This window comes from Thermobia domestica, chromosome 10 (assembly GCF_964235325.1).
Source record: "Thermobia domestica chromosome 10, izTheDome1.hap1.1, whole genome shotgun sequence".
NCBI lineage: Eukaryota > Metazoa > Arthropoda > Insecta > Zygentoma > Lepismatidae > Thermobia > Thermobia domestica.
Window position 1 is genome coordinate 102042602 of NC_137463.1, and position 27238 is coordinate 102069839.

At 35.5% G+C, this 27238-nt stretch overlaps 1 protein-coding gene across 2 annotated transcripts in view; it reads right to left on the bottom strand.

Annotated features, from left to right (window-relative positions):
• The window catches only part of LOC145662607 (phospholipid-transporting ATPase ABCA1-like), a 1231974-nt gene that overhangs the window by 573241 nt on the left and 631495 nt on the right, over positions 1-27238 (bottom strand). For both annotated transcript variants that reach the window (XM_081728328.1, XM_081728326.1), the window contains one exon: positions 4581-4640. In XM_081728328.1, coding sequence (XP_081584454.1) covers positions 4581-4640 — 60 coding nt within the window. The remainder of the gene's footprint in view (positions 1-4580; positions 4641-27238) is intronic.

Genomic DNA, 27238 nt, shown 5'->3' on the forward strand with positions numbered 1-27238 from the left:
CGCCCTACTGTATATAATTGGATACACTAAAATAGGAACTGGCCAGAAAGTACAGAGGTAGAGTCCCAACAGAATTTTTGTACTGGCTTTTAGTTTAGTCAAACTTCAGCGACAGACAAATTTGTTGGAATCATTTCGTTGTGGGACGTCAGTCTTTTCCGAAAGAAAAAAAAGTTTGGTTTTAGAGCCTTTATGGGTTGTATTACCGTGCGAAAAAGAAATTAAAACCAGGGAGACGCGAGGACGTGCCAGAAAGCGAGAGACAGAAGGGCCCAAATATTTCTGGTTCCTGAATACAATTAAATGACTTCAAGAAGAAACAAACATTCGCAACTCTTTGTCTTAAAAGAAAAAAAGAAAAGTAAACAATAAAAACTCTTGATTTTCAATAAAAATATATATTTACTATTTCGTATTTTCTAAGTTTCTCAACCCCTTTTTAAGTCAGAAGAGGAAATAATATTTAAAAAGGTGCTGGTAAGTCAAACCGTTGCGTACCGCCAGAAATAAACTGAGCCGTAGTGAACTCATCTTAGATATATTGCAACCACAATAGGCTGAAATCCCAAAAGGCTGGTTAAAATGTGAAAACATTGTTCAGTTTGTATAATAGTATGAATATATAAGTATTTGAGGTTGTTGATAGCGATTATGAGGTCAAAAATCCAAAATTCAAAATCGCTGGTTCAATAAGGTGAGCAAAAGTTTTTTTCCTAAAATTCTTTAAATAGGCTGAAAACTAATGATCTCGTTTTTTTTAAGTCTCTGGTGGGGTCAAAAATAAAATATACATGGCAGGAAAAATGTTTTACAAATTCTCCAAATAGACTGAAAACTAATTGATCATATTTTTGAGGTCACTGATAACGATTATACAGTCAGAATTTCAACATTCAAAATGGTTATGATGTAAACTGCGATATAAAAATAACATATAGAGTTGTTATTACTATATTTGAAATTACTAATAATTGTTAAAAATAGGTATTCGATATCTATTGGAAAACAACATATGCATAAATTTTGCAAGGGCACCTATGGGCAACTGTTTTTATTTATGTGTGTGTGTGTGTGTGTGTGTGTGAGAGAGAGAGAGAGAGAGAGAGAGAGAGAGAGAGAGTGAGAATTCCGTTAGCTTATAGTATTCCGTGTGTCGTAAAATTCGTAAAATCAATATGTCAATAGAATTAGGGGTAATTTATACTTGTTTTTCTACATTTATCTTCTTTTTAACCTGAATTTTTCCTCATTTTTCGTTAACTTTTATGATAATTTGTTTTAACTTCAATTGTTTTCTAAACTTAAATTATTTAAGTGTCAATTCTACATATCTTTATCTATTTTATTCATTTTTAAAATACAGAAAATGTTAAAAATTAACAAAGTTATGATACTTTATATCAAAGTGTTTTTTTTCTCCTTCACGTTCACTATATCCGAACCAGTTAAAGTGCACTTTTCAAATGACTGCCTGCTCCGCAGGTATAATAAAAGGACGGATATTTTAACGAAATTTGATACTTCAAGCAATCTACTATACGACACAAGCCCTACAAATTCTCTCCTTTTTTTAACGTTAGATCAGCTTTCTGGGATTTCAGTCAATTCCAGTCAACTATGCGACGCTTCATACCATATTCCAAGCTGTTTGAAATATTTTTGTATATCTATTGAATGCTTCTCTCAATCCCTCCCATATTTAACCATTATCGGCCTTAATAGTCAACTTCACTAAATTATTTTCTATACCCTATGGATATCCCTACAGAAATGTATTTAAAATTTTAAGTTTATTAGGAGCACGCGAATGAGACTTATAATTTTGTAATATTAGTACATACGTTGGCCCGTTACTCCACGTGGTAATTTCGAACGGAAGTTTTTTTTTATTTTTATTTCTGCTTTCTGAGATAAAATGACTAAAGCGATTTTCTTAGCCACGTTCATTCGAGAAGCCAATACGTTTCCATCTTCACGCGCAATGGTGACTGTAACGGTAGATATTCAATCCGACTATCTACTATTGAAAGAATGGCATTAGTGTTACATATCTCGCAGTTAGATGGTAGTAAACATCCTGAAGTAGTTGATATCTATTGATTGAAATTGAGACTTCTACTCCGTGACGCTTTAGAGCTTATTAAACCGCTGTTGTACTCTTATTTACATCACACTTAATTTGTCTCTCCGTTTCATCTGCGTCTCTTTCTATGCTATACTACATACTAAAGTATGCAAGACAAACATATATACACACACATATTCTCTCTCTCTCTCTCTCTCGCTATATATATATATATATATATATATATATATATATATATATATATATATATATATATTGCTGTTAGGGTTTCCATGTTTGACGTGCTCTCCGCAAAGTCCCTGTTTCATCTGACTAATACCATAGGTACCTTTTTTTTCATTTCAAGCAAAAGATGTCGAGAGCTCATTCATACACTGCCAGCAAGTGGAAATCAGACCGAGATTTTCTTTACCTAATGTGGTGTGGTATCAAAAGGTTTTGGAATTGGATCTGCTGTTAAACAAAAGTACTAATTTATTTGTCTACGGGCATACATTGTCACGGGGGGAATAGGATGAAGGCTAAGGGAGCCACATATGAATAGTAAATGTACGGTGAGTACGGAGGGGAAATCATGTGTCTTGCGAGGAACTCACGTGTGAGGAGAGAATGATCGAATGATGTATTGCCGTTATGGAGCAACCACTTACTCGTATGTCATAGGTCAGGTCGTTGGCTTTGCCCCCGATACATCAAAACATGGCAGTAGAACTCTTATTGGCGGTCTGTTGAAGTTTTCTGCACTTTTGACAAAAAAATGGTAACGCACGGGATAAGAATAACACGAGCTGCACAGCTACCGATGCACATAGTACGACGTCTCTTAGCATAGTAACTTATGAAGGTGGATGCTCCCTGTAACTGTTCGAGCAGTCTTGTGCTGCTATCTGTTGATATGTCACAGAATACGAGGGCCACTATTTATATTTTGAGCCTTGGCAGCACAGATTGTAGTTAGACGCTATTTTTTGTTTGCATAGAAATATTTGACATTGTTGACCATAACGTACTTCAAATGTTTTGTCTATAGGTTTATTTGTGTTGTTTACGTTGACTTGGAGATTGCGTGACAACAGAAAAATGGAATTAATTCATGAAAATTTCCGTGCGATGATTTATTACGATTTTCGACGTGGATTATCAACACAAGAGTGCATCGATCAACTTACTTCCACTTTGGCGATGAAACCCCACCCTTTGCCACTGTGAAACGCTGGTACAACGATTTTTCTCGTGGTCGCCATTCGCTCACTGACAAAATTCGCAAAGTTCGTCCAAAATCAGTTGTTATTCAAGAAAACATTTTTTGTTGTGCAAAACCTAATACTACAAGATCATCATGTGACTTACTGTGAGATTCAGGCAACCCTAGGCATTAGTTCTTCCAGCATATATAAAACATTACACGATCATTTAGCTATGAGAAAGGTTTGTTCTCGTTGGATCCCAAATAATTTGACAAAAACTTAAAAAGAAGCTCGCGCCGATTGGAACACACAAATGCTCAATAAATACAACGGCGGTGCTTCAAAAGACGTATATAAGATTGTAACAGGTGACGAATCATGAATATATGCATATGAGCAGGAACGTAAACAGCAGTCGACTGTATGGGTGTTTCAAGATTAACCAAATCCAACAAAAGTTGTTCGAGCTCGGAGCACACCGAAACAAATGGTCGCCTGTTTTTTGTTTGGGGGGGGGGGGAACTAGTCATGTGGCAACGGTACCTTTAGAGGAACGTAGAACGGTAAATTCTGAATGGTACACAACAATTTGTTTGCCGGAGGTCTACGGTCAAATACGGAAAAAACAAACAAGTGTCGTCGGATTATTCTTCATCAAGACAATGCACACATCTCGTCTAACAACCGACTATTTGAACACTCAAAAAATCGAATTGATGGGACATCCGCCGTACAGTCCTGACTTGGCATCCAATGATGTCTTCTTGTTCTCGAATGTTAAGAATAAATTGCGTGGGCAACGATTTTCGTCGGCGGAAGAAGCCGTTGATGCGTTCAAAAACCATATTATGGAGGTGTCTAAAGAAGATTGGAAAAAATGCTTTGACAAATGGTTCGAACGAATGCAAACGTGTATTGATCATAAAGAATATTTGGGAAAACAATAAATCAATTTTCAATGACAAATTACTGCTTTTTCATTGTTAGGCTCAAAATATACATAGTGGTCCTCATATATCTCCAAATATGTTGATCCACAATAAAGAAATGGACATACGTAGGAGTGTACAACTAGTGAGAGCAGAGGGGCTTGATTATTTGGAGAAAATTTTGATTTCGAATACTTTGATTCTTGTTTGTGGTTTCGTTTAAAATATTTTGTTCTTGTATAAGTTATATTTATTTTTATTATTAAATAGTTTATATACTTAAAGTAATAATTTTTGACTGCCGCCTCCGAAAATTTCAATAACGCACATTGCTTTGTGATCCCCTTGTGGACATTTCAATGTAAATTGAATACTAACCTTTGGTCTCTGCAGAGGTATGAAGTGCACTTATGGTTTTTCGCCGAGAAACGTCGGGATCTGTTGGAAAAGAAAACTATAATATATTAAGACAGCTTCTGTATTAGAACAAATTTTCAACTGCAAACTAATTTTCAATATAATAAATTAAATACGCCAGAAAAGAAAATAAATTAGGAAACTTAATAGAGGAAATAATATATTCTTTTGTAAAGTTGCAGAGGAAATACGAATAACCTAGAAAGTGTGAAACACATGTAAAGGCAATATAGAAAATACGGACTTTTTTTTCTTTTTTTTTTTTTGGGAAATTACAGCTAATTGACAAATTCGTCACTAAGTCAAGTTAATAAAAGGTTGATTAATCAGCAGTGAGCAGCAGTGAGCAATTACCATGCACTGTGTTGTACAGTCAAAAGTAAACATGTTTTCTTATTTCTAAGTTTTTTCTTTTTTCTTTTTTTTTCTTTTTTTTACCAACAACGAACGTCGGAATTCAGTGATAAATTTCAATATGGTATTTGGTAACGTACAAAAATTACGTTGTTTCTAGTTAATAAAAAGTATTTATAATCGTAAATTTATTCCGAAGTTATTAGTAGCAGAAAGTCTATTATTATGTACAAACTGTTGTGTTTTTAACCCAAAGAAAGAACATTATGCATCATTGTACACTTTTAATTTACCTACCTAGAAACTAGATGTGAAAGATCTCTACCACGTTTCTATTTTGGCTTCGGAAATTTGAATGAAATCCATTATGATTAATATAATCTAAAGGCAGACATAGAAGGAACACATCAATCTAACACAACAGTAAATAGAGATGTGTCCAAATGTTGTTTTCGTCAAAAATAATAGATTTGTATATTATATAGTTGTTGTAAGTTAGTGAGATATGAAAAGACATGAAACATAGTAATACATTTGTACATGTCAGTCAAGCTGACCTGTACAAAGTTCAAATTCGAATCAAAATGGTACCAAACATTTGTAAACAATATGTACCAACTTGTGCCACAAAAATTACAACTTCTGCTCTCACCAATTTCAAGAAATTTGAATTTTTGATGGCAGGCAAGTTTGACGTCAAGCTGGATCGCACAACTTATTTTTCTTTCCATTTTGAACCTAAATGGTACCAAATATTTGTACCTAATATGTACTAATTCGTACTACAAAAATTAGAATTTGTACCTACACTATTTTCGAGAAATTTGAATTTTGATAGCGGGCCAACACAACTTATTTTCTTTCCAGTTCGAATCAAAACGGTACCAAAAATTTATACGCAATATGTAACAGTTTTTACTACAAAAATTATGATTTGTACGCATACCAACGTCGAGAAATTTGAATTTTCGATGGCAGATCAGCTTGAAGTCAAACTGGCCAGCACAACATTTTTCCTTTTCAATTCGAGTAAAAACGGTACCAAGAATTTGTACCCAATATGTACCAATTTGTACCACTAAAAACAGAATTTGTACCCCACTAATTTAGAGAAATTTGAATTTTTGATTGTGGTTCAGCTTGACGTTTTTATAATAAAAGGGTGAAAGGTTAAATGCCCGTGTACATTATTTTGAGTCTACCTTCAGATCATTTCAATATATATATATACTTCAAGGTATCGAGAACTGTATGTAGCAGGGATAGTAAATCCTTAATACACATTGTGTCACTTTACAATGAACAGTCTTCAATGTGTCACTAAATCTTAAATTAAATCCTCCTGTTTCTCGATGCAAACCTTAAAAGATTGTGCTGAAAAAAACTTTCAGTTTTCATTATTTTCCAAAACAGTTTTTATTTTTAATTTTTATATGTTCTCTCATCATACGAAGACTTAAGAATAATAAGCTGTTTAAGTGTAAAGAAAATGAAAATTAATTCACTTTTTCAATAGTGACGAGTTTTTCACGAGTTTTCTAGTTTCTCGTTAAGTGATTCTATTTGGCAATAACTTAGCTTCTATCCAAAACTATAATTTAAGTGATGACTTTGTTTTATTCAAGAAGTATGGGCTTGTCGTAGGTCGGCTACAATTGATTAGAAGAAAGTTTGACGTTGTACAAAAATTTTGCAAAAAATAAATACACAAATCTAGTTTCTTGAATCGATTAAATTTGAGAATATTCCTCCTACATTGGAATTAATTGTGTAGCACATTTCAGAAATGTCGAGTGCCACAAAGTCAATATTTAGAGAATTAAGATTAGTAATCCTTTTTTACGTCTAAATCTTGAAAGGACAACAGACATTAGCCTATACTACTTTGCATTTCTTGAATTATTGGTAGGTGGACTACGAACTTTTTAACACTAAATGGCCACTCGGATCTCTGATGTGATCATCTCTCAATTTGCACTAAAAGTTGACAACCGACATTTTACATCTCAGGCATATATATATATATATATATATATATATTTGGCCGGATTTAGGGGGTGCACCTTCCCTCTGCGTTGTAAGTATACAAGTATACACTATCTAAAATGAGAAACCAGAAGTGAAAATAGCAATACTATACGAAACTTTCTGCGTCATGTTTCCGTTTGGGGCTTAAAAGCAATAGTTTAAGTCGATTTTCTGAAGGTTGAAGCAAAAGAATTCAGCAAGCAAAACAATATTTTTTATTCACCACAGATGCCTAAAGTCATTAAGAAAAATCAAATTTAATTCAAATGTAGTAGTATTTATTGGTGCTCCTCCCTCAGAAAATTCTGGATCCGACCTTAGACACACACACACGCGCGCGCGCGCGCGTAACGTTGGAGAAACGTTATTGGAATTTATCTGCTACAAGTGAGTTTCGGTATTGCTGAGACCTGTGAACACTTACTTCTAATATGGACCTTTTTGTTATGAACTCATTACTGACAGTGAGCTAAATACAACTCCTTTACTCTAAGATCAGAGTTTCTGGAATGCTGATTCGGTAGATTTCTTATACCTGCATACACAAACTTTTGTCCGGTGACAGTTAAGTTCTCTATCGATTGAACACCATTTTGTTGGTACCAATTATAGCCATAAATGTCCAAGAATAAATATTACTTTCTTTTAAGATATCTTATGCAGGTTAAATGTTCGTTTCTTGGTCCTCCATATCTGTAGGTTATCTTGGGGTTTTCCCGTTTCATTTCATATTTTTATTCCACCAATTATTTTATTGTCACTCACCGCAAAATGTAGCACATATTCTTCACCGATTAAAACAGGAATGTTGCACTATATCTTTGATAAAATAAAGATTTTGGGGGGTAAAATGTCGTATATTATTTCGTAGTCTTCACAATTCCCACCTTTGGTTGAGCTGGAAATCAGCCAACAACCATATCATTCGTTAACTAGATATTTTTCTCGTGTTAACATACTTTATAACCACTTGAAGAAACTGGCTCTTTCGATAATTCAATATGATAAATCCAATGCAAAATATGTAAAACATACATTTTGGCAAAACAGCCAGGAGCTGAGAGTAAGGAATACAAAAAGCACACACAGCTCGTTTAAATAGCCTAACTGCAAAGCAAATACAGAAAACTAAGCCTGCACATCACCTCTCTTGCAGTATCTTCTTCAGCTTTTACCCTTCGGTGCAATATTGCCAAACGTAGTTTGAGATGCAAAGTATATATTTCTTCGAGGGTACATACCATACAAAAAATTGGAAAAAAATGTGAGCTATAGAAAAATGTTAAAATGTTGTACCAGATTGCTGACAGCGAATCAATTGTATTGACATTATTATTTAGTCATCACTATTTTGTTCGTTTGCTCTTCCAAATTTTTTATATTTCGTTTCTTAAACCGAACTATCTCTACCAATAATAATTAGTTACATCATCGCTCTGTGTGCCTTCGCATTGAAGATCATTAATTTGTTTTACTATATTTTGAACATGAATAATACTTTGGTATTATAAATGTTATATAAAGAAACGATTTCTGATAAATCGAGAAATACGTTGCCTTACAATTCACCAATTGCTATTCCAGCATCAGTACTAAGCTTTTGTCTATCAACAATGAGCATGCTTTGTTTTATACAAAAGTCTGTGGTAGTGCAGTCACTGAGGCATATGTCTGTCAACTGGACATCCCGAGGATTGATTCTGAATGGGAGTAGTAAATGTTTATAATTCCATCCTTGACCCAATGCTGCTCTCAAGTTCATCCAGTCTCTTTAAAATTGGTATACCATTCCAATCATGTAAACTACCACGTTGGGAGACTTTCTATATCTAGTCACGTAACTATGAAGACACTTATGATCATTCAAACATCGATCACTTGACGGAATCAACCTATTTGACGTAAGTTTTGTTGTAAGATAAAATGGGACTTATGAAAAACCATGTATATGTTGAAGAGTTGAAATTTCTAATTATTGGCTACAGACAAACTATTTGGCATTAAACGAAAAATAATATGCAACTAAAAAAACATTACAAACACCAATAGCAGATTTCATAGAGATAACAAATAGTAACACGGTTTCAGTTAGTACTTCATCAATGAAACATTTCTGTGATCAAACCCTACAGAGGAAAAATTCTTAATTTTTCTTTACGTGCCTCCAACAACCAGAATACACAGAACGTTTGTTTATGTAACTCTGTTGATAATTCTTTCTTTTAATATTGATTAGAAAATCACATACGAATTGAATATGTAATATGCAATGGCTGAGATAAAATATTAATTATGATAACTATTCCATTAACATTGTCTGGCGTATTACAAACTCATATAGTAAGGCGTTTCATTACATTTCATGTTTCTCGTTATGTGTTTTGAAGTGGCAAAATCGTAATTCATGCTTAAACCAATGGCTTCTAACAGATATGAAAGGAGTATAAAGGCCAAGCAAAAGGCGCATTTTACAGATGAAAATAAACTGTTTGTAATCATAAGCATTACAAATAATGCAACAAAGAGATGTTAAATAATTATAACAAAAATAATTATTGAGTTCATTTTGAGTTTACCGTTCCTTTCAGCAGCGAGACTATATGAGACGGGACCTACTGATTACCGTGGAATCAGAACCACATGAGCTCCCGCCGGGAATAGAACCCGGGTTTCCTGCGCCAAAAATAATTAATGAGTTAAAACTATTGTTTCATCATGAACAAAATTGGTAAAATATACAGTATATATTTTTATTATTATCACAAATTTATATTTCCGGAATATTTCTGCATACCATTGTAGTGCATATATATATATATATATATATATATATATATATATATATATATATATATATATATACTTAGTATGGGGACCCCGTAGTTAGAGCGTTGAATTCATGTACCCATTGTCCCGGGTTCGATTCCCGGACGGTGCTTCCCCAATTTTCGGCGTCCACCCAGCGTCGTGAGACAAAACTGGGAAATCACATGAATAAAAGACGTGACGACCACTAGGTGTAGAAAGCTCCCGATACGCCATCTAGCGATAGAGCGACGCGACGCGTTGACCACGCGTTCGTTGCTAGGCTGGACGTAGTTCCACCAATCGCTAACAGATGGCGTGGAGAGACTCAGGCCCAGAAATTTGGGCTGTTACCCCAAGTAGTATAGTAGTTAGTATATACTTAGTATATATATAACGCTGCGCTACTTTGGTATGCATAAATATTCCGGAAATATAAATTTGTGATAATAATAAAAATTATTATTTTACTTCCGAACAAGGCTATGCGTAAATGTCGGAAGTTTTATAAAACGGCATTGTCCGTTCGCCCGTCCCTCTGTTGTAGATATCAGAGTAAAACGATAAAAGACACTTTTTTTTATTGATTAAACTTTCCGAGATTGGATATACTTCCCTCCGTTAACCTTCTATTTAAACAAGAAGTGATTCAAATTAATTGCTTCCTGTTTCAATGTTGATAGCCTTAAAACTAAACAAGTAATAAGTAATAGCAAACATTTTTTAAAAATCGATTCAACATCTCAAGAAAACATACCTTCTTCACCTGCACTAAACTATTAAAACTAATATTACTTATTAGTACTCCCGGTTTCACGTTGATCACAATAAATCAAAATGGCAACAGATAGTGCAAGCTGTCTTCAGACGCAATAGATCAAAACGTTAATAGCACAAGCAGTGTTGAATTCAGACATTTTCACCCGGGGGGGAATGTCAACTCCTCGGGGGGGAAGGGTTGTTTTTCTGTATTTTTGCAAGAAAGCAGCATATTTAACAATTCCATTCATATGAACATCTTACCTAATATTGAGACTAATTGCTGATAAATATTCAATGCGAGATTATAATTTTAAAAAAAACAATCGTTTAATTTTATCTAGAACATTAAATAAAGACTGACAAAAATATTTTACACTAAAGTTTAACTGCTATTTAGGTCCGTTACACAGTCACGCAGAGCTCCGCACGCGGAGTCCCGCGTGACAAGATTATTTATTGTTTTTTATGGATGCATACATAGTCACGCGGAGCAGCCTCCGCGTGGCTCTATCCGCGTTCTGTCCTCCGCGAGGCGGATAGGGCCATTGAGCAAATAGGTGCTTACATAGTCAAGCGGAACTCCGCGCGCGGAGCAGCAACTTCCCTTTAAAATGTAAAGAGCAAGGTGCATAGTAGCAAAACCAAAATGGAGATTGATCCAGAAAGACTTATTACAGAAGTTGAATTAAGACCATGTTTGTGGGATCCCGCTTGCGTAGAATACAAAAATCCTGAGATTCGCAATTTTTCCAATTAATTCATCGAACGACCGGACTGACATGCGAAAATAATTGAAGAACTTTTTCTCATTTTGTCGCAAACCTACACACACAGTCACAAAAGCTCCCTTCAAACTTCTCTGAGTAACGAAGGGGTGACTTTGGAACCGCCTATTTTTCTGTGTTCGTTTTCTCTTCTTACAGAGATAATAAGAAGCCAGTATTGTCCTTTCGATCTTACTCATGTTGACTCGCAACACTGACTGAGGAGAATTTTGTATGTAATCACGTGACGCGTAGCGCGTAGCTACGGATGACTGTGTAGGCACACACGCGTAGCGCAGAGCGCGGAGCTCCGCTTGACTGTGTAACGGACCTTACAGTAGCTATTTTTGATATTATTTCCTATATTCAGTAGTTACTTTTTGTTACTAATGTAGAAGTTTTTAAAAAGATTTAAATTAACTCAAATATTTTTTTGTCCTAAAACAAACATACATAGGAATATCTTAACAAAAAGCTATCATTCTTTCCCACACTTCTGATTCTAAATCAAGCATATTAGCCTTGGTATAGTTTAGTTTACGAAATCTTCAGTAGGATTAGTGCCGTGCCGTGGAAAATCAGCGCTTGGCGCGAGAGTATACGACGGCACCCCCGTATATATGAGTGAGGTCAACAGACCAGCCGCGAAAGGTAAGAAAATCTTAAAAAGTAAACCCTGCTTTTCCTTGATTTTGAACACTTTTTATTCTTTTCTTCCTTTCATTTTGTACTGTGTTTCACTCCTCTGTTTTTCTTTCCTTGTTTTCCTTTCTTTTTCCCTAACGAATTTTGCGCCCCTTACTTCGGCGCCCCGCTTGCCCCTCCCCCATGGCATGGCACTAAGCAAGATCTTCATCACCTTCAATAGCAATCTTCCACTTATATACTACTATCATATTGTTAAATTCTATATAAATCTCTAACCCAGGAGGGATAACTGTTCCTCCCTGATCCCCCTAAATGACGACCTCTGAATCTCACCCTTTAAATGACTTATTTTTAATTAAAGAAAGCTGTGTTTACTTTAACAATCATAAATCACATTTATGTCTGTTACTTCCGATGCGAGAAATAGGATTTAGGCGCTCTATTTCAAATAACGCAAGAACTGTACATTTTCAAGAACTGAAGTCTGCTGACATCAGATATAATATGGAATGATCGAAAGATCTTCCCTATCTTTCCTTTCCTATCTCAATCTGTGCTAGTGCTACCTACTAATATATAATATAGGGCGAGAGTATAGTACCTACTAAAATACAAACCTTTCTTCAACAGTTAACAATTTCATGTTCTGTCAAACTCGGTCATAGCGTTAAGAAATACAAGTTTTATTGGCTATTTGGTATTCTATCTTAGATGTTACAAGTTTACTATTTATATAGAATGGGTCTGCGTCATTTATATGTATATTGAGAGATCGGATTTCGTCTGCACGTGCACGGAAAGAAAAGCAAATAATTGGATGAAGTAATTTCTACATTTTGTGACTGAAATTTTTTGTTTCTCCGGGGGGGAATGAATTTTCTTCGGGGGGGAGATTCTCCCCCGGGCTACCCCCTGAATTCAACCCTGAGCACAAGCAATTACTTGAAATCGATTCAGCATCCGATTTAAAGATATAACTTTGCCTGTATTACTGTACTTAAACCGGAAGTTGTAAATATTTACTAGAACTTTCGGTTCCAATCAAAAACGGTGATAGATAAAGACAAGAGTTTTCGTGAATAGATATAAAGAAAACACATAATCTGCACCCATAATGCTGTACTTAAAAAGAAAATAGTAAAATTTACTATTACTTCCGATGTATACTGATTTCCATAAAGAAAAAACTGTACAGTATATCAGGAAAATTGTTTTAGAATCTATTCAGCGTCTCAAGAATAGGTTCCATCTCATCTCTTAACCGTTTATTGATACCGGAAGTGGTAGAGACCAACTGTTTCCAGTTGCAATGTTTATCACTATAAAACTAAGACACTAAAGACAGCAAAAAATGTTTTCGTGGTAGATTATCGCCTTGCAAAATATACCATCTTCAACGTGTTATTGTACTAAAACCAGGTTTGGTAATATTTAGGGGAAAGTCGGATAAAACTGGGACCTGGATTTTTTGGCTATATTAGTGCTGCCATATGTCAGCCAACGCATGGAATTAGTTGCAAACAGCTGCCATGTCATTCTTAGTTTACGAGAAAGCTGAGTAACTGGCTCCTTTATCGTTGGCTATGTGTTGAAGAATTTGTGTAGTAAAGTTTTGATTTTTCGCCCATCTATAATGTACTGCTGTTTTTAACCACTAGAAGATTAACTTATGTGAGTATACAACATATAATAACACCTCTTTCTGCTGTTATTTCATGTCTTGAATCAGGACTTTTGTGTTCTTTGGAAGGTGCTAGACCTGTAATTCTGAGTAATGACGTGGTAGGATAAAACCATAACCTCAACAGTCGGGCAGAACCGGGTAGTATCCGGTTTTGGACAACTCGTTTTCTTGCGGTTGAATGTGTTTATTTCATTTATTGATAGACTGTTAAAAATATATAAGAATCCGTTACGGATTATGTATATATAATAAGAATATTCATTTTCATAAGTTATGTATAAAATATTATTTTCTGCAATTGTGTTAATATTAAACTTTAAAATGTGAATTAAGAATAAGAGCGTGTGCATGAGGTTCATCTCTTCCACGTGTGAAATGCTAAAGTGCACGGTGTCGAATCCTTCATGGCAATGTGTAACTTATATTTCCAATTTCATTAGGAAATTGTATCAGGGCTACACTTGTAAATTATCCAATACAGGAGGTTTCAATTTTTACCATATGCCATATCAATAACTGTGAAGTAAGAATCGGACATAAAATTGTTAACATTGACTAATGTGTGGAATGCCTTTTCAATTAATTTTTTTAAAAAAAGAGAATTAAACTCTTAGAAACTGAATGGGAAACTAACATATAATAGAACAAATGTTAATGTATTACTCATATTATTGTTGAAATAAAACGTTGATCAAACTTTTTGATAAAACTTTTAAATTTTAATGCTTTTTTTTTTTTTAAAAAAAAAAAAGCATACTGGAACGAGTGAACCACCTGAATGATGCATCTACATTCAAGTATGGTATTTACAGATAGCAGCTTTATAGAAGTATATTTATTTATGACTTTAGAAAACTACTTTCCGTCAAAAACTTATCATACTACTGTTTTTAAATACATTTGCAGATTGCATAATGCCCAGGAGGAAGAAATACGAGGGAAAAACAAATAGGCAGAGCTGATCAGAAGGAGGAATGATTGGGGCTACTCAAAATATGCTGACTGGTAGAATGGGATATAAAAAAACGGCTGATTCATGCAATGTTCTTCAAAGTACCCTTGAAGATAGAATAAGAAAAGCCCGCCAGAAGGCCCTGTCTCCGGAGTCTACTGTCAAAAAAGGTTTGGGTAAATTTAAGCCATTTTTTCTATAGCTCAAAAGGAGGAGCTAGTACCACATATCCTTACCATGGAAGAAAGATTGTTTGGAATAACACTCACAGACCTTAGGAAACTTGCTTCTGAACTAGCCGAAGAAAATGGTATCGCACAAAATTTTAACAAAACAAATACTACCAAAGTTTCAGCACACACTGTATTTTAAACTATAAAATATAGTTTAATAAAACACATTTTAGTTTAAAATACAGTGTGAGTTGAAGCTTTGGTCACTATTTCTTTTATTACTACATCCAATCCAAAGCCATGAATAGTGTTAACCTAATTTTAAGAAAGAAAAAGGTGGTTGGGAAAAATCTGTCCAGAAATGAAGAAATGTCTTTGCGAGATCCAGAAAAGACATCAATAGCTCGAGCAAAGGACATTAACCGTAATGTTGTTCATAAATTCTTCACCTTATTTATAAAAAACACAAACTTTCACCTAGAGACATCTACAATGTAGGTGAAACTGGGATATTAACTGTCCCCAATAAACCCTCTAAGGCGCTTTCTTTGAGAAGGAAGAAGCAAGTAGGCTGTCTGAGCTCTTGTTACTATACAGACGTACACCTTGTCTCAAAAAGGTTGAGCGCATTCTTTATTGCTGTTTCGAGGCAAAAATTTTCTAAGTCCAACTTCGGGTATCTTCGGGAAAAAGTAAACCAGGTTCGAACCTCGAAGCCAACCTTTGCAATCGGGAAAAATCTTGCAGATGTGTTTTTCTTCTTTTAAATATAATAAGACTTGTTACCAATTATATATAAAAAAGCAACATTGATTGAAATACTTAATGATACAATATTTCGAAACTGTATTAATGCCAGCACATGCTTGTTTGTCACTTTGCTCTCCATACTTAATGGAATATTTAGATACGTAAACGAATCTTTCCATGTGTAAAAGAATGGTGAAAGTTAAGACATAGAACATTATTCTCTCCTGAGTACTAAAATAAAAGTCAAAGTAGAACAAAAACAGCGTTTGCAGTGGATATGAATGTAATTATTATCTTAAATACCGCTATATATCGCTAGAAGTATTATACGAGGAACGCTTGTGTTAGCTCAGTGGTACGCCGTTGGATTTCAAATCGTAAGGTCGAGGGTTCGATTCCCATCTGTGTCAATGTTTTTTTATGAAATTCTATTTTCCGCAATGCATGAAAAATTATATAAAATAATTACATTAAAATACGTCAGTTGTATATATATAACATATAATCATTGCAGAACATAGTGATTATTAGGTTTAAAATATAACAGGTGTTCACAGTACGTTGGTATTCTATGATATATGTGAATGTTAAATACAAATTAAGAAAATAATATCATCGCAATGAATAAATTATGTAGTGTATTTATTTGGAGCTATTTGTCATCGGAAGTTACTTCTGAATTTTCTCATTACAACAAGTGATTTACGCTTTCTGAAAGGTAAAGAGACTATTTGGGTATAAACAGAAATAATTATACAAACTCCAATCTTCGTTACAGACACAAAACTCCCGATCCCCAAAACTATGTAAACAGGAAATTTACGAACACGAAGTCATGTCTAAGAGACTTATTTATACTCGAGAAAGAAGGCAGAATAGGATTTCTTTCCAAAGGATTTCAGTTCAATAATCTGCAAGGCTTTTGTATATGGATGTGGTCCCTTTCTCTCCGCCAATATATATAAAGTAAAAGCGATCGATATTAGTGTCGAATCCATAGTTCTCGTTGTTGCAGAAATTAATAATTACAACTCCGAAAGCGTTAAAGTCCAAATTTAACTCATCGTAAAACTCCTTTGTGGTTAAGCGTATAGCGTACACGCTTTCGTCATGGGAGACCCAGATTCGGCCCCCAGCGAGAGCTCATGTAGTTCGCGTTAATTAGTAGGTCTACGTCTCATATAGCCTCACTGCTGACGGGACGTTAAACTCAAAATCAATTCAATTGATTCAAAACCCATTATTATCGCGGGCGATAAAGGATGAAAAATAAAATGTCTCAAGTGACTGAGATTAGTGTCAAATCCATAGTTTGAGTTCGTGACACTGTTACAAGCACAATGTCATTTAATGTCACGTTTTGGTATGAGCGACTATGCCTCCTGGATTTTCAATTTACAGGAGCAACATCAAAAGCATTGCTCACACAGCTCTAAATGTTTTGATGTATGTATACGTGTATATTCCAGCGAAACTCCGGAATGTCTGGAGCAACTTTTACCTAACATGGGAGACATATTACTTTCAATCTAAGGAAAAAAATATTGTGGAATTCAGATACCTCAAGGGATTGAAGTTGGGAAGAGTGGCATGTAAACATAGTGTAAAATGACTCATTGTAGAGTGTTATCTATTGTTTTCTCGGTCGTTGAGATGAGTAGTGATGCACTCAGTGGCGTTATATCCAAATTCATCCCCATCTTTACAGGATGAGGGGCTTGGAGATATAATTAATAAAATGTAAAAACTTACTTAAATATTTGTCGAAGTAATACTTTTCTGGGGTCGCGAAAGCGTTTCTAATAACTTTGGAATGTAGTTTGTAAACATTTCAAGATGGGCTCTTTAATCATATCAATTTCTCACCTTAAGAAGAAATTACCATCTCAACTAGCATATGTATCAAGCTAGCCTTCGCAATCGAGAAAAAATTGTGTAGATGTATGTTTCGTCTTTTAAATGATATATTAAATGTAAAATCAGAGATTGAGTTGGTCGGTGGGTCAAATGGGTCAAGATTTATTAGTGGGTCAGTGGATCGTAGATCAGCAAGGCGTGACAAACTGCGAAATACCATCACTGTGACTCACACTGACCCATTGACCCACCAACCCATTCTGCTCAGTGCCTTCTAGATAGCATTTTCTGAACACTGGCAACTTTGTCTACGTTTTACTTTCAAGACCTCCATTTTTCTTCTTTTTTTCATTTGGTTGTAATGAAGAAAGAAGTTCAGGCAGTTTGGATTTTGATATTTCCAGTTGTAACAATGGCAATAGGACTGGCTTTTGAGATGCAGGCTATGAGTTTTTAGAGGAGCTAACTACTAGAAAAAATTGGTTTATTACAAATATAATCTCTTAAGTCAGTAGAGAGGATGGCGTGGATAATGGATCAAACTTAATGACGATGTATTTTAGGGGGTCGGAGTTGGTCACAATGGTTCAGAGTTGTTTATATTTGGTGGTGGGTCAGAGTGGGTCATGGTGGGTGAATGGGTCACGTTGGGTGTTGAGTCATTGTGGGTTACGATGTGTAGTGGGTCAGTATTTTGTGGATCAAGGTTTCATTGACCCACATCATCTCTTGTCAACATTGCACTAAAGAGGAGAGTTTCCGAAGATGCGCGTCGGCGATTTTCTCAAATTTTGCACATAGATAGTACCCCACCAGAAAGCAATAAATCTCGAAACGGTTCGCAGTACCATCTCACAGAACTCGAGATAGAGGGATTTGTTTGATTGGCTAAATTAAGACCTCAATAATTTATCCTTCTACAAGCGAGATTTTCTTCATCGTTTCCGTGGCGAAGTCATAAGAATATGCGGCAAGTAAACTTAAGGTTCGCGCCCACCTTGGGATACTTGCTTTTTTCCCTAGTGTTTTTTACACTGCCCTGAATATAAACAAATCAAGCATATGGGCGATTTAACATATTTTGGGGAAGAAATTTTGTGGTTCGTTGGCGTTTCGTTGAGTCTCTGCCGCTGGTGGTATAATTTTCAAAACCGAAGTGGGGCCACCACGGATCGTAGCTGCGGGATCACCAACTTTTGGCGAAATGTCGGCAGTTGCGCATCGGTGGTCCACTGACGCTTACGACATGGGGGCTTGTATCTGAAAACTAAGAGAATAAAGAAGCATGGTATCCATGAAGCCCGTTGACACTAATAAAAGTCTGAAACGATGAAACAGATGTCAACACCGGAAAACATGTATTTTATAATTTCAAAGGTGCCCCGTGTCGAGGAAAAAGGTTTGCCCCAAGGTTCCCCGGTGGGTCTCAGGAGGGGTGCAACTCAAAATTTGAAAGTGGTAAGGGGAATCAAGTAGTATGTCATTTAAAAGTATTACTAAAATTTAAAAAAATTGGTAAGAGTCCCGAGTCTTTATGCTAACTTGTGCAAAATAGCGAGCGTTGAAGATGGTAATAAATCCTTCATTGAAAACTCCTTGACCACCTCTACAAATGTGAAACTGTGAAACTACCCAGAAGAGGTAAACACTTGTCTTACCATTGCAAAAGTATAATGTACCAAGGTAAAACAAGAAGCGACTCGTTATGGGTTTATTACATTACTAATATTAAATTCTACGTTCCACGATTGTGTCTTTAAGCTAAAGGACAGGGTGATTGCGAATTATGAAATTAATGGTAGAATACAGAATTGACCCACAACCAACTATGAACCACTCTGAACCATTGTGACCAACTTCGACCCACCAACGTAATCAACTCTGACCCATGATCCACGTCCTTCTCTCCATTGACTAAAGAGGTTACACTTGAAATAAAACAAGACTGTGAAATTTTCACTTATAGGAGTTTGAATTACTACCGTCAATCGCTCAAGTACCGCTCTATTACAAAGCGGTGAATCTGACCTTTACGATATACAATGGTAAAGTGTTTCTCATCTTCCAAATTAAGATGAATTTAAATTTATCATATATAATTATTTCTTTCTTGGCTTACATATACATTTCAGTAGAAAACAGGATGAAATTTGAAAGTATCAAATCAAGATAAAGTAGACCAACGTAAGAAGAAAAGAAAGAAAAACTAGTTTTCCATATTAAGCATGCCGTATTAATTTAAAATGCTCTTGAAATTAAGCTTGGAATACAAATGTTATGTCTATTTTTCTCAGAACTTTATGGTTTGATTGCCTTATGCTCTGAACGATCCATATATTAAACACCAGCTTCAGCAATTATTATATTAGAAAACAGTGGGTATAAAATGCAAAGGACTGTAGTTTTCATTCCTCAATTAGATTCTCAACTAATAACAATCGTTTTCAATAATTTTTACAAATCAACCCACTACCAATTTCCAATATATAGAAAATCACCCCCCGCTTATAAAACACATTTTTAAAAATGCCAGGACACGTTCTGTTTATTTTTAGTAGAGTTATATACTGAATTTAAGTAAGATACTCAGTTTTTCGCAAAAATTCGGACACCTACTCTCCACTAAGGATATGTGTTATAATGAAAGTGATATGCGTATGATAACTTCCCAGTTGGGATTGGGGCCTGATTATATACCAAATGTAGTTTCATTTGACTTTGCAATTTGACCGTGATAATCACGCAGACATAGTTACTTTCAGTTTTTTATACTAGGTATAATAATTCATATATTACAGGTGATTCAAATTTTTTTTCGAGCAGTTAGCTCCTCTAAAAGCTCACAAGCTGTATCTCAAAATTGAATTCCTATTGCTATTGCCTATCTTACAATTGCAAATATCAAAATCCAAAAATGCCTGAGCTTTTTTCATGAGAAATGGAGATTCAGAGGAAGAAAAATGGAGATATTGAAAGTAAAACTTAGACGAGCTCACCAGTGTTCAGAAGATGCTACCTACAATGCGCAGAACAGAATGGGACGGTGGGTAGTTGGGGGTCGTTTCGTCCAAAGATATTTCGTCCAAAGGATTTTCGTCCAGAGACATTTAGCCCAAACACATTTGGTCCAGGGACATTTCGTCCAAAGGGCAATTTCTCCAAAGAACATTTTCTCCAAAAGACAATTGGTCCAAAGGACATTTCGTCCAAAAGACATTTGGTCCAAAGGACATTTCGTCCAAAACACAATTAGTTTAAAGAACATTTCGTCCAAAGGACATTTCGTCCAAAAGCCAATTGGTCCAAAGGACATTTCGTCCAAAAGCCAATTGGTCCAAAGAACATTTCGTCCAAAGGATTTTCGTTCAGAGACATTTAGTCCAAACACATTTGGTCCAGGGACATTTCGTCCAAAGGACATTTCGTCCAAAACACACTTGGTGCAAAAGACAATTGGTCCAAAGGACATTTCGTCCAAAACACAATTGGTCCAAAAGATTTTTGGTCCAAAGGGCATTTCGTCCAAAAGACAATTGGTTCAAGGGACATTTCGTCCAGGGATGTTTAGTTCAAAGCACATTTCGTCCAAAGAACATTTGGTCCGGTAACGCTTGGGGGTCAAGGGTTTGCTTCTATTAGAAGAGTAAAAGTGATGCATATAACATTATGACTCACAAGTAATACCTCCCAAGTGTAGCACTCCGATTTTGAAAAAAATAGGCAGGTAGATACTACACACAAAATAAACGAATACGTGTTTTTCTGCGGAAAAGTGGTTTTAGGGGGGGCAAAAGCCCCTACTAAAAATTTTGAAAGTTGACGCCCGAAAGGCAAGAAGAGGTGGACCGAAGTGAACGAAATTGTGCACAGATATTGCAGACGTAAAATGAGGGAATACGTGTTCCGTATTTTCCTGGAAAAATGGTTACGTGGGGCACGGACCCCTCCAAACCTTTGATCACGAAATATCAAAAGTACTAATAACAGCATGTCAGATGTGTGTAAAGAACATGAAGAATTGCAACGAAACTTTGAGTAGGGACAATACGCAAAAAATAAATAAATACGTTTTTTTTATTTTCTGCTAAAGAACGGTTTTAGGGGGCAAAAGCCCCCATCCAAAACTTTGAAACTTGAGGCCCGAAAGGTCACAAGAAATGAACCAAAGTGAATGAAATTGTGCAGAGATATTGTAGACATAAAATGAAGGAATACTGGTTTCGTATTTTCCTGAAAAAAAGAAAAAGGTTTGGGTGGGACACAGACCCCTACAAAACTTTGATCGTGAAACATCAAAAGTGCGAATAACAGTATGTCAGAAGTGCTTAAAGGACATGAAGAATTGGAACGACACATTGTGTAGGGACAATACGCAAAAAATAAACGAATGCGAGTTTATTTTCTGAGGAAAAACGGTTTTATGGGACAAAATCCCCCACCAAAAATTTTGAAATTTGAGGCCTAAAAGGCAAGAAGAAGTGTACAGAATGGAATGATACTGTGCACAGATATTGTAGACGTAAATTAAGGTAATTGGGTTTCGTATTTTCCTTTAAAAAAAACGGTTGCGTATATCACGGACCTTTTAAACTGTTGATTACGAAATGTCAAAAGTGCAAATAATTATACGTCAGAGGTTCTGAAAGAGTATGGAGAATTGCAACGAAACCTCGTATAGGGACAATTCGCAAAACAATAAACGAAACGTGTTTTAATTTGTGCGGAAAACAGTGTTGGGGCCTAGGCCTCCTCCGAAAAAAAGTAAATATTACAGTAATAGCGCAGGAAGTAGTGGACCAAAGCAAATGAAATTGTGGGTAGACATTTTAGAGACCCTATGTAAAATAAGGTATTTCGTGTTTCTGAAGTATCCCTATCCATTTTGCTTCAAATTTGGCACATCAACAGCAGACAGGAAATTTATCGACACGTGTTTTTGTTTATGCAGAAAAACATTTTAAGGGTTAAACGTGCCTCCTGAAATGCTATAAAATACACTATACTGTTTGTGCTTGTTGTTGATCTGCCAAATTTGAAGAAATCAGATGGAGACACGTGTGAAACACGAAAGGCCTTATTTTACGTATCCAATATCTACATACAATTTCATTCACTTCGGTCCACTTCTTCTTGACTTTCGGGCTTCAACTTTCAATACTTTGGGTGGGAGTTTTAGCACCCTATAACCCTTTTTTCGCAGAAAATAAAAAGCCCGTGCTCATTTATTTTTTGCGTATTGTCCATACACAAAGTTTCGTTGCAATTCTTCATGTAAATTTAGGCACTTCTGACATACTGTTACTAGCACTTTTGATATTTCATGAGCAAAGATTTGGAGGGGTCCGCGCCCCACCCAACCATTCTTTGTAGAAAAACACGAAACCCGTATTACCTCATTTTTCGTCTACAATATTTGTGCACGATTTCATTCATTTCGGTCCACTTCTTGTCTTTCGGGCGACAACTTTCAAAATTTTGGGTGGGGGCTTTTGCCCCCTAAAACCGTTTTTCCGCAGAAAATTAAAAAAACACGTATTTACGTATTTTATGTGTAGTATCTGCCTGCCAAATTTTTATCAAAATTGGAGTGTTACACTTGGGAAGTGTTACTTGTGTAGCTTCTTATTTCTAAAGGAAATTTTGAAATAGAGATTTATTCCGCAATTTTCTTTTCGATAAAACAAATATATGTTGAGATATTCAGAAAAAAAACGTAAACGCCTGAAAACTAAATGGCCACCTTTCTTTGCTTTCATTAATAATTTTACAAAAATACAGTTTTAGCTTCGCAGAAATACAGTTGTAGCTTCGTTGGTTAAGGAATTCACCTCCCAAAATGATAAACATCCCTTTAAAGAGCATACTCCCTCGTCATTTGCGGACAACATTGCCTCCGCATGGTCATGTGAATCTTGTATTTGGTTTGAGACTTTGCAATGGATATCTTAAATGTACTGTGCTGTACCGAGAAAATTAATATGAAAGCAAAAGTATATACTATATTTGCATAAGGAGTAACACTGAAATAGAAATACAAGACAAGTTAACAATTCTGGTTTGTCATACAACTCACTATTTATGTGGAAATGTCTGCCGAAGTTACACACTATCAATAGTGTACAAATAGAAACCAGACTTGTGGTTAACCTGAAAAGATACGTATATTCTACACGAAATGTTCCAACTTTAATCTTATATATGTCAATCACTTTTCACAATGTTGCAGCCAAGAATGTGACTGTTTAAGAGTATTATCTTTGGACACTAAGAATATATTTCACACATGTGTATTTTTCTATTCTCAGTATTTCTTCAAAGATACTTGACACATAATTTTTTACTTTTCTAACACAAGGGTTTGAATACCTAATATTTAACTTACTCAAATTTAAACTCCATTAATTTTAGTTACCGGTACTTATTTTAGATGTCATGTTAGCAGTTATTACAGCAACATACTTCACACTACAACCTTTCCCTCACTCCTGTTGTTCGGCCATGTTGTTTTCAGGCGTTTACGTTTTTCTGAATATCTCAGCATTATTTGTTCTATCAAAATGAAAATTGCGGAATAAATCTCTATTTCAAATTTCCTTTAGAAATAAGAAGCTACTGAGTCATAATGTTATATGAATCACTTTTACTCTTCTAATAGAAACAAACCCTTGACCCCCAAGCGTTACCGGACCAAATGTTCTTTGGACGAAATGTGCTTTGAACTAAACACCCCTGGACGAAATGTCCTTTGGACCAATTCTCCTTTGGACGAAATGTAACCTCCATTGGGTGCATCACTATCCATCTCAACGACCGAGAAAATTATGGATAAAACACTAAGATCAGTCGTTTTACATTATTTTTACATGTCACACCTCCCAATTTCCATAACTTCATACTACTACAATATTTTCTTCTTAGATTGAAAGTAATATGTCCCCCAATTTTGGTAAAGGTTGTCCCAGACATTCCAGAACTACGCTCTCCTTATTAGATGTGCTGGGGGATCTTACTCTTACTGGAAGTTGAACTTAAACTTAAAGGTCATCAGAACTGCTCCCAATGAACTTGGCGACCACGAAAGATATGGGTTGTATACTAACATTGGTTATTTTCAATTATTTCTACTTGTCACAAATTTCACAAACTCCTTCATTGTGTTAATGAGGGCTTAACTTACATGGCATCTGAAGTTCCAATCTTTACCTAAGAGACCCCCAAAATTATAGATTCGACACTAATGTAGGTCTTTTTTCATAATTTTGATGTCAGTCCCTTTCATTCCTCCTAGGACAGCAAACGGATACTGCCACTGCTAGGACTACATTTGGTCTTAAATGGCATTAAAATTTCTACCAATTAATTTAGCGAACAGTGCTGCATTTAGAAGCTCGGCGTCCCTACGCACTTTTGTTCTAGGCGCCCCAGTAACTACACATTTCTCCGTCCCTTGATCCCTAACTTACAAATAAAACTTAATTCGAATATGCTTAATTAGTGAATTTATTGCAGTTAATTACCACTCAGTAGATGCTACAGCTACAATTACGTAACAAAAAATAAATGGGAAACATGTTCTGAATTATTTTCAGATTTCTTACGCTATCATTAAATATATTAGAATAGTAAAAGAGGATTGCTCATGAAATAATATATTTGCTCTCGATTTTTTTTTAACTTTTTCATACGAAAAAAATATAAAATTTTAAACTTTGCGCTCTTCAAATATGTTGCCCTCTAGGCACGGGCCTAGTTGGACTAATGCGGAATGCGGCACTGAAAACTTACGCTTCGACTCTAATATTGGTTGATTTCGATATTTTTTGTCGCTACGTAACCACCCTGGGTGCTAATGGGAGCTTAATTGGACTTGAATTGAAAGTAGAACGGTTTACCTAAGCGACCACGAAACTATGGATTCTATACTAATATCGATCCTTTTCTAGCATTTTTGATATATATCCCGACAGTACTCTTTTCCAGATTATAAGAAATATGGTTAAAATTGCTCTAGACATATCAGAATTATCTCGAAACACACACATACATCCACTTTCATATATATAAATACAGCGTGAGCGAGCGAGAAAGTGAGAGAGAGCGACCAAAGGCATCACCACTTCCACATTGCAAAAGCATATATCAGGTATTGAATTGAAAATCTATGTAAAGACCTTCCGCTGTGGCATGCTTCATAAGGACAATTCCAGTCTGCTCACGTGACCTTTGGGGTTCATGAATTTCTTGCGAGCGTTCCGACTTTGGATTCTCTGTTTATACCCTCTTTTAATGCCTCGGATAATTTTTCAAGAATATCAATGACATGCTGTAATACGAATGTTCAGAAGTAACCCCTATATGACAAATAGCTGCAAAAAATACACTACATAATTTATTTTTTCCGATGATATTATTTTCTTAATTTGTATTTAACATTCACATATATCATAGAATACCAACGTACTGTGAACACCTGTTATATTTTAAACCTAATAATCACTATGTTCTGCAATGATTATATGTTATATATATACAACTGACGTATTTTAATGTAATTATTTTATATAATTTTTCATGTATTGCGGAAAATAGAATTTCATAAAAAACATTGACTCAGATGGGAATCGAACCCTCGACCTTACGATTTGAAATCCAACGGCGTACCACTGAGCTAACACAAGCGCTCCTTGAATAATACTTCTAGCGATATATAGCGGTATTTAAGATAATAATTGCATTCATATCCACTGCAAACGCTGTTTTTGTTCTACTTTGACTTTTATTTTAGTACTCAAGAGAGAATAATGTTCTATGTCTTAACTTTCACCATTCTTTTACATATGGAAAGATTCGTTTACGTATCTAAATATTCCATTAAGTATGGAGAGCAAAATGACAAACAAGCATGTGCTGGCATTAATAGTTTCGAAATATTGTATCATTAAGTATTTCAATCAATGTTGCTTTTTTATATATAATTGGTAACAAGTCTTATTATATTTAAAAGAAGAAAAACACATTTGCAAGATTTTTCCCGATTGCAAAGATTGGCTTCGAGGTTCGAACCTGGTTTACTTTTTCCCGAAGATCCCCGAAGTTGGATACCCGGAGGCTCGAAACAGCAATAAAGAATGCGCTCAACCTTTTTGAGACAAGGTGTACATCAGTGCTGCTGCAGTTTTCATGTCCCCTATGTTTGTCTTTCCACGAGCAAAATCAAACCGTCTGCTGATGGACAGAGCTCCTCCAGGATCATTTGCAGTCTATAATAAGAGTGGGTATATCACTAAAGAAACGTTTCTTATATGGTTTAAGAGGTTCATTGCGTCCTCGCATTCCTCTGCAAGGAAACCAGTTCTTTTGATTTTAGATGGTCATTCCACGCATGTCAAAAGTACTGAGCTAATAAATGCAGCGAGGAAAGCACATGTAATCCTTTTATGCATCCCTCCTCATACGACACATAGCTTACAACCACGTCCGTAATGGCACCATTAAGTGCAAATTATGAACAGGAAATGAGGAAGTGATTAATCCGTCGCCCTGGTCGTGCTGTTACAATTTACCAAATCGCCAAGTTGTTAAGAGATGCATATTTGAGAGCAGCGGTTGCACAGACAGCAATAAAGGGGTTTGGGAAGATAGGAATATACCCTTTCAACAATAATATATTCCCAGATCATCTGTTTGTGCCCTCTTACAAACCGAAAGGCCAATGGGAAAGGGGAATAATTCTGTGACTGAACTACCTCAAATTGATGCATCAACCATGAACAATTTATTAGATGTGCAAACTAACGATGAAGCAGTAATCGGCGAGAATCCTTTGCCTGGACGGCCTGAAA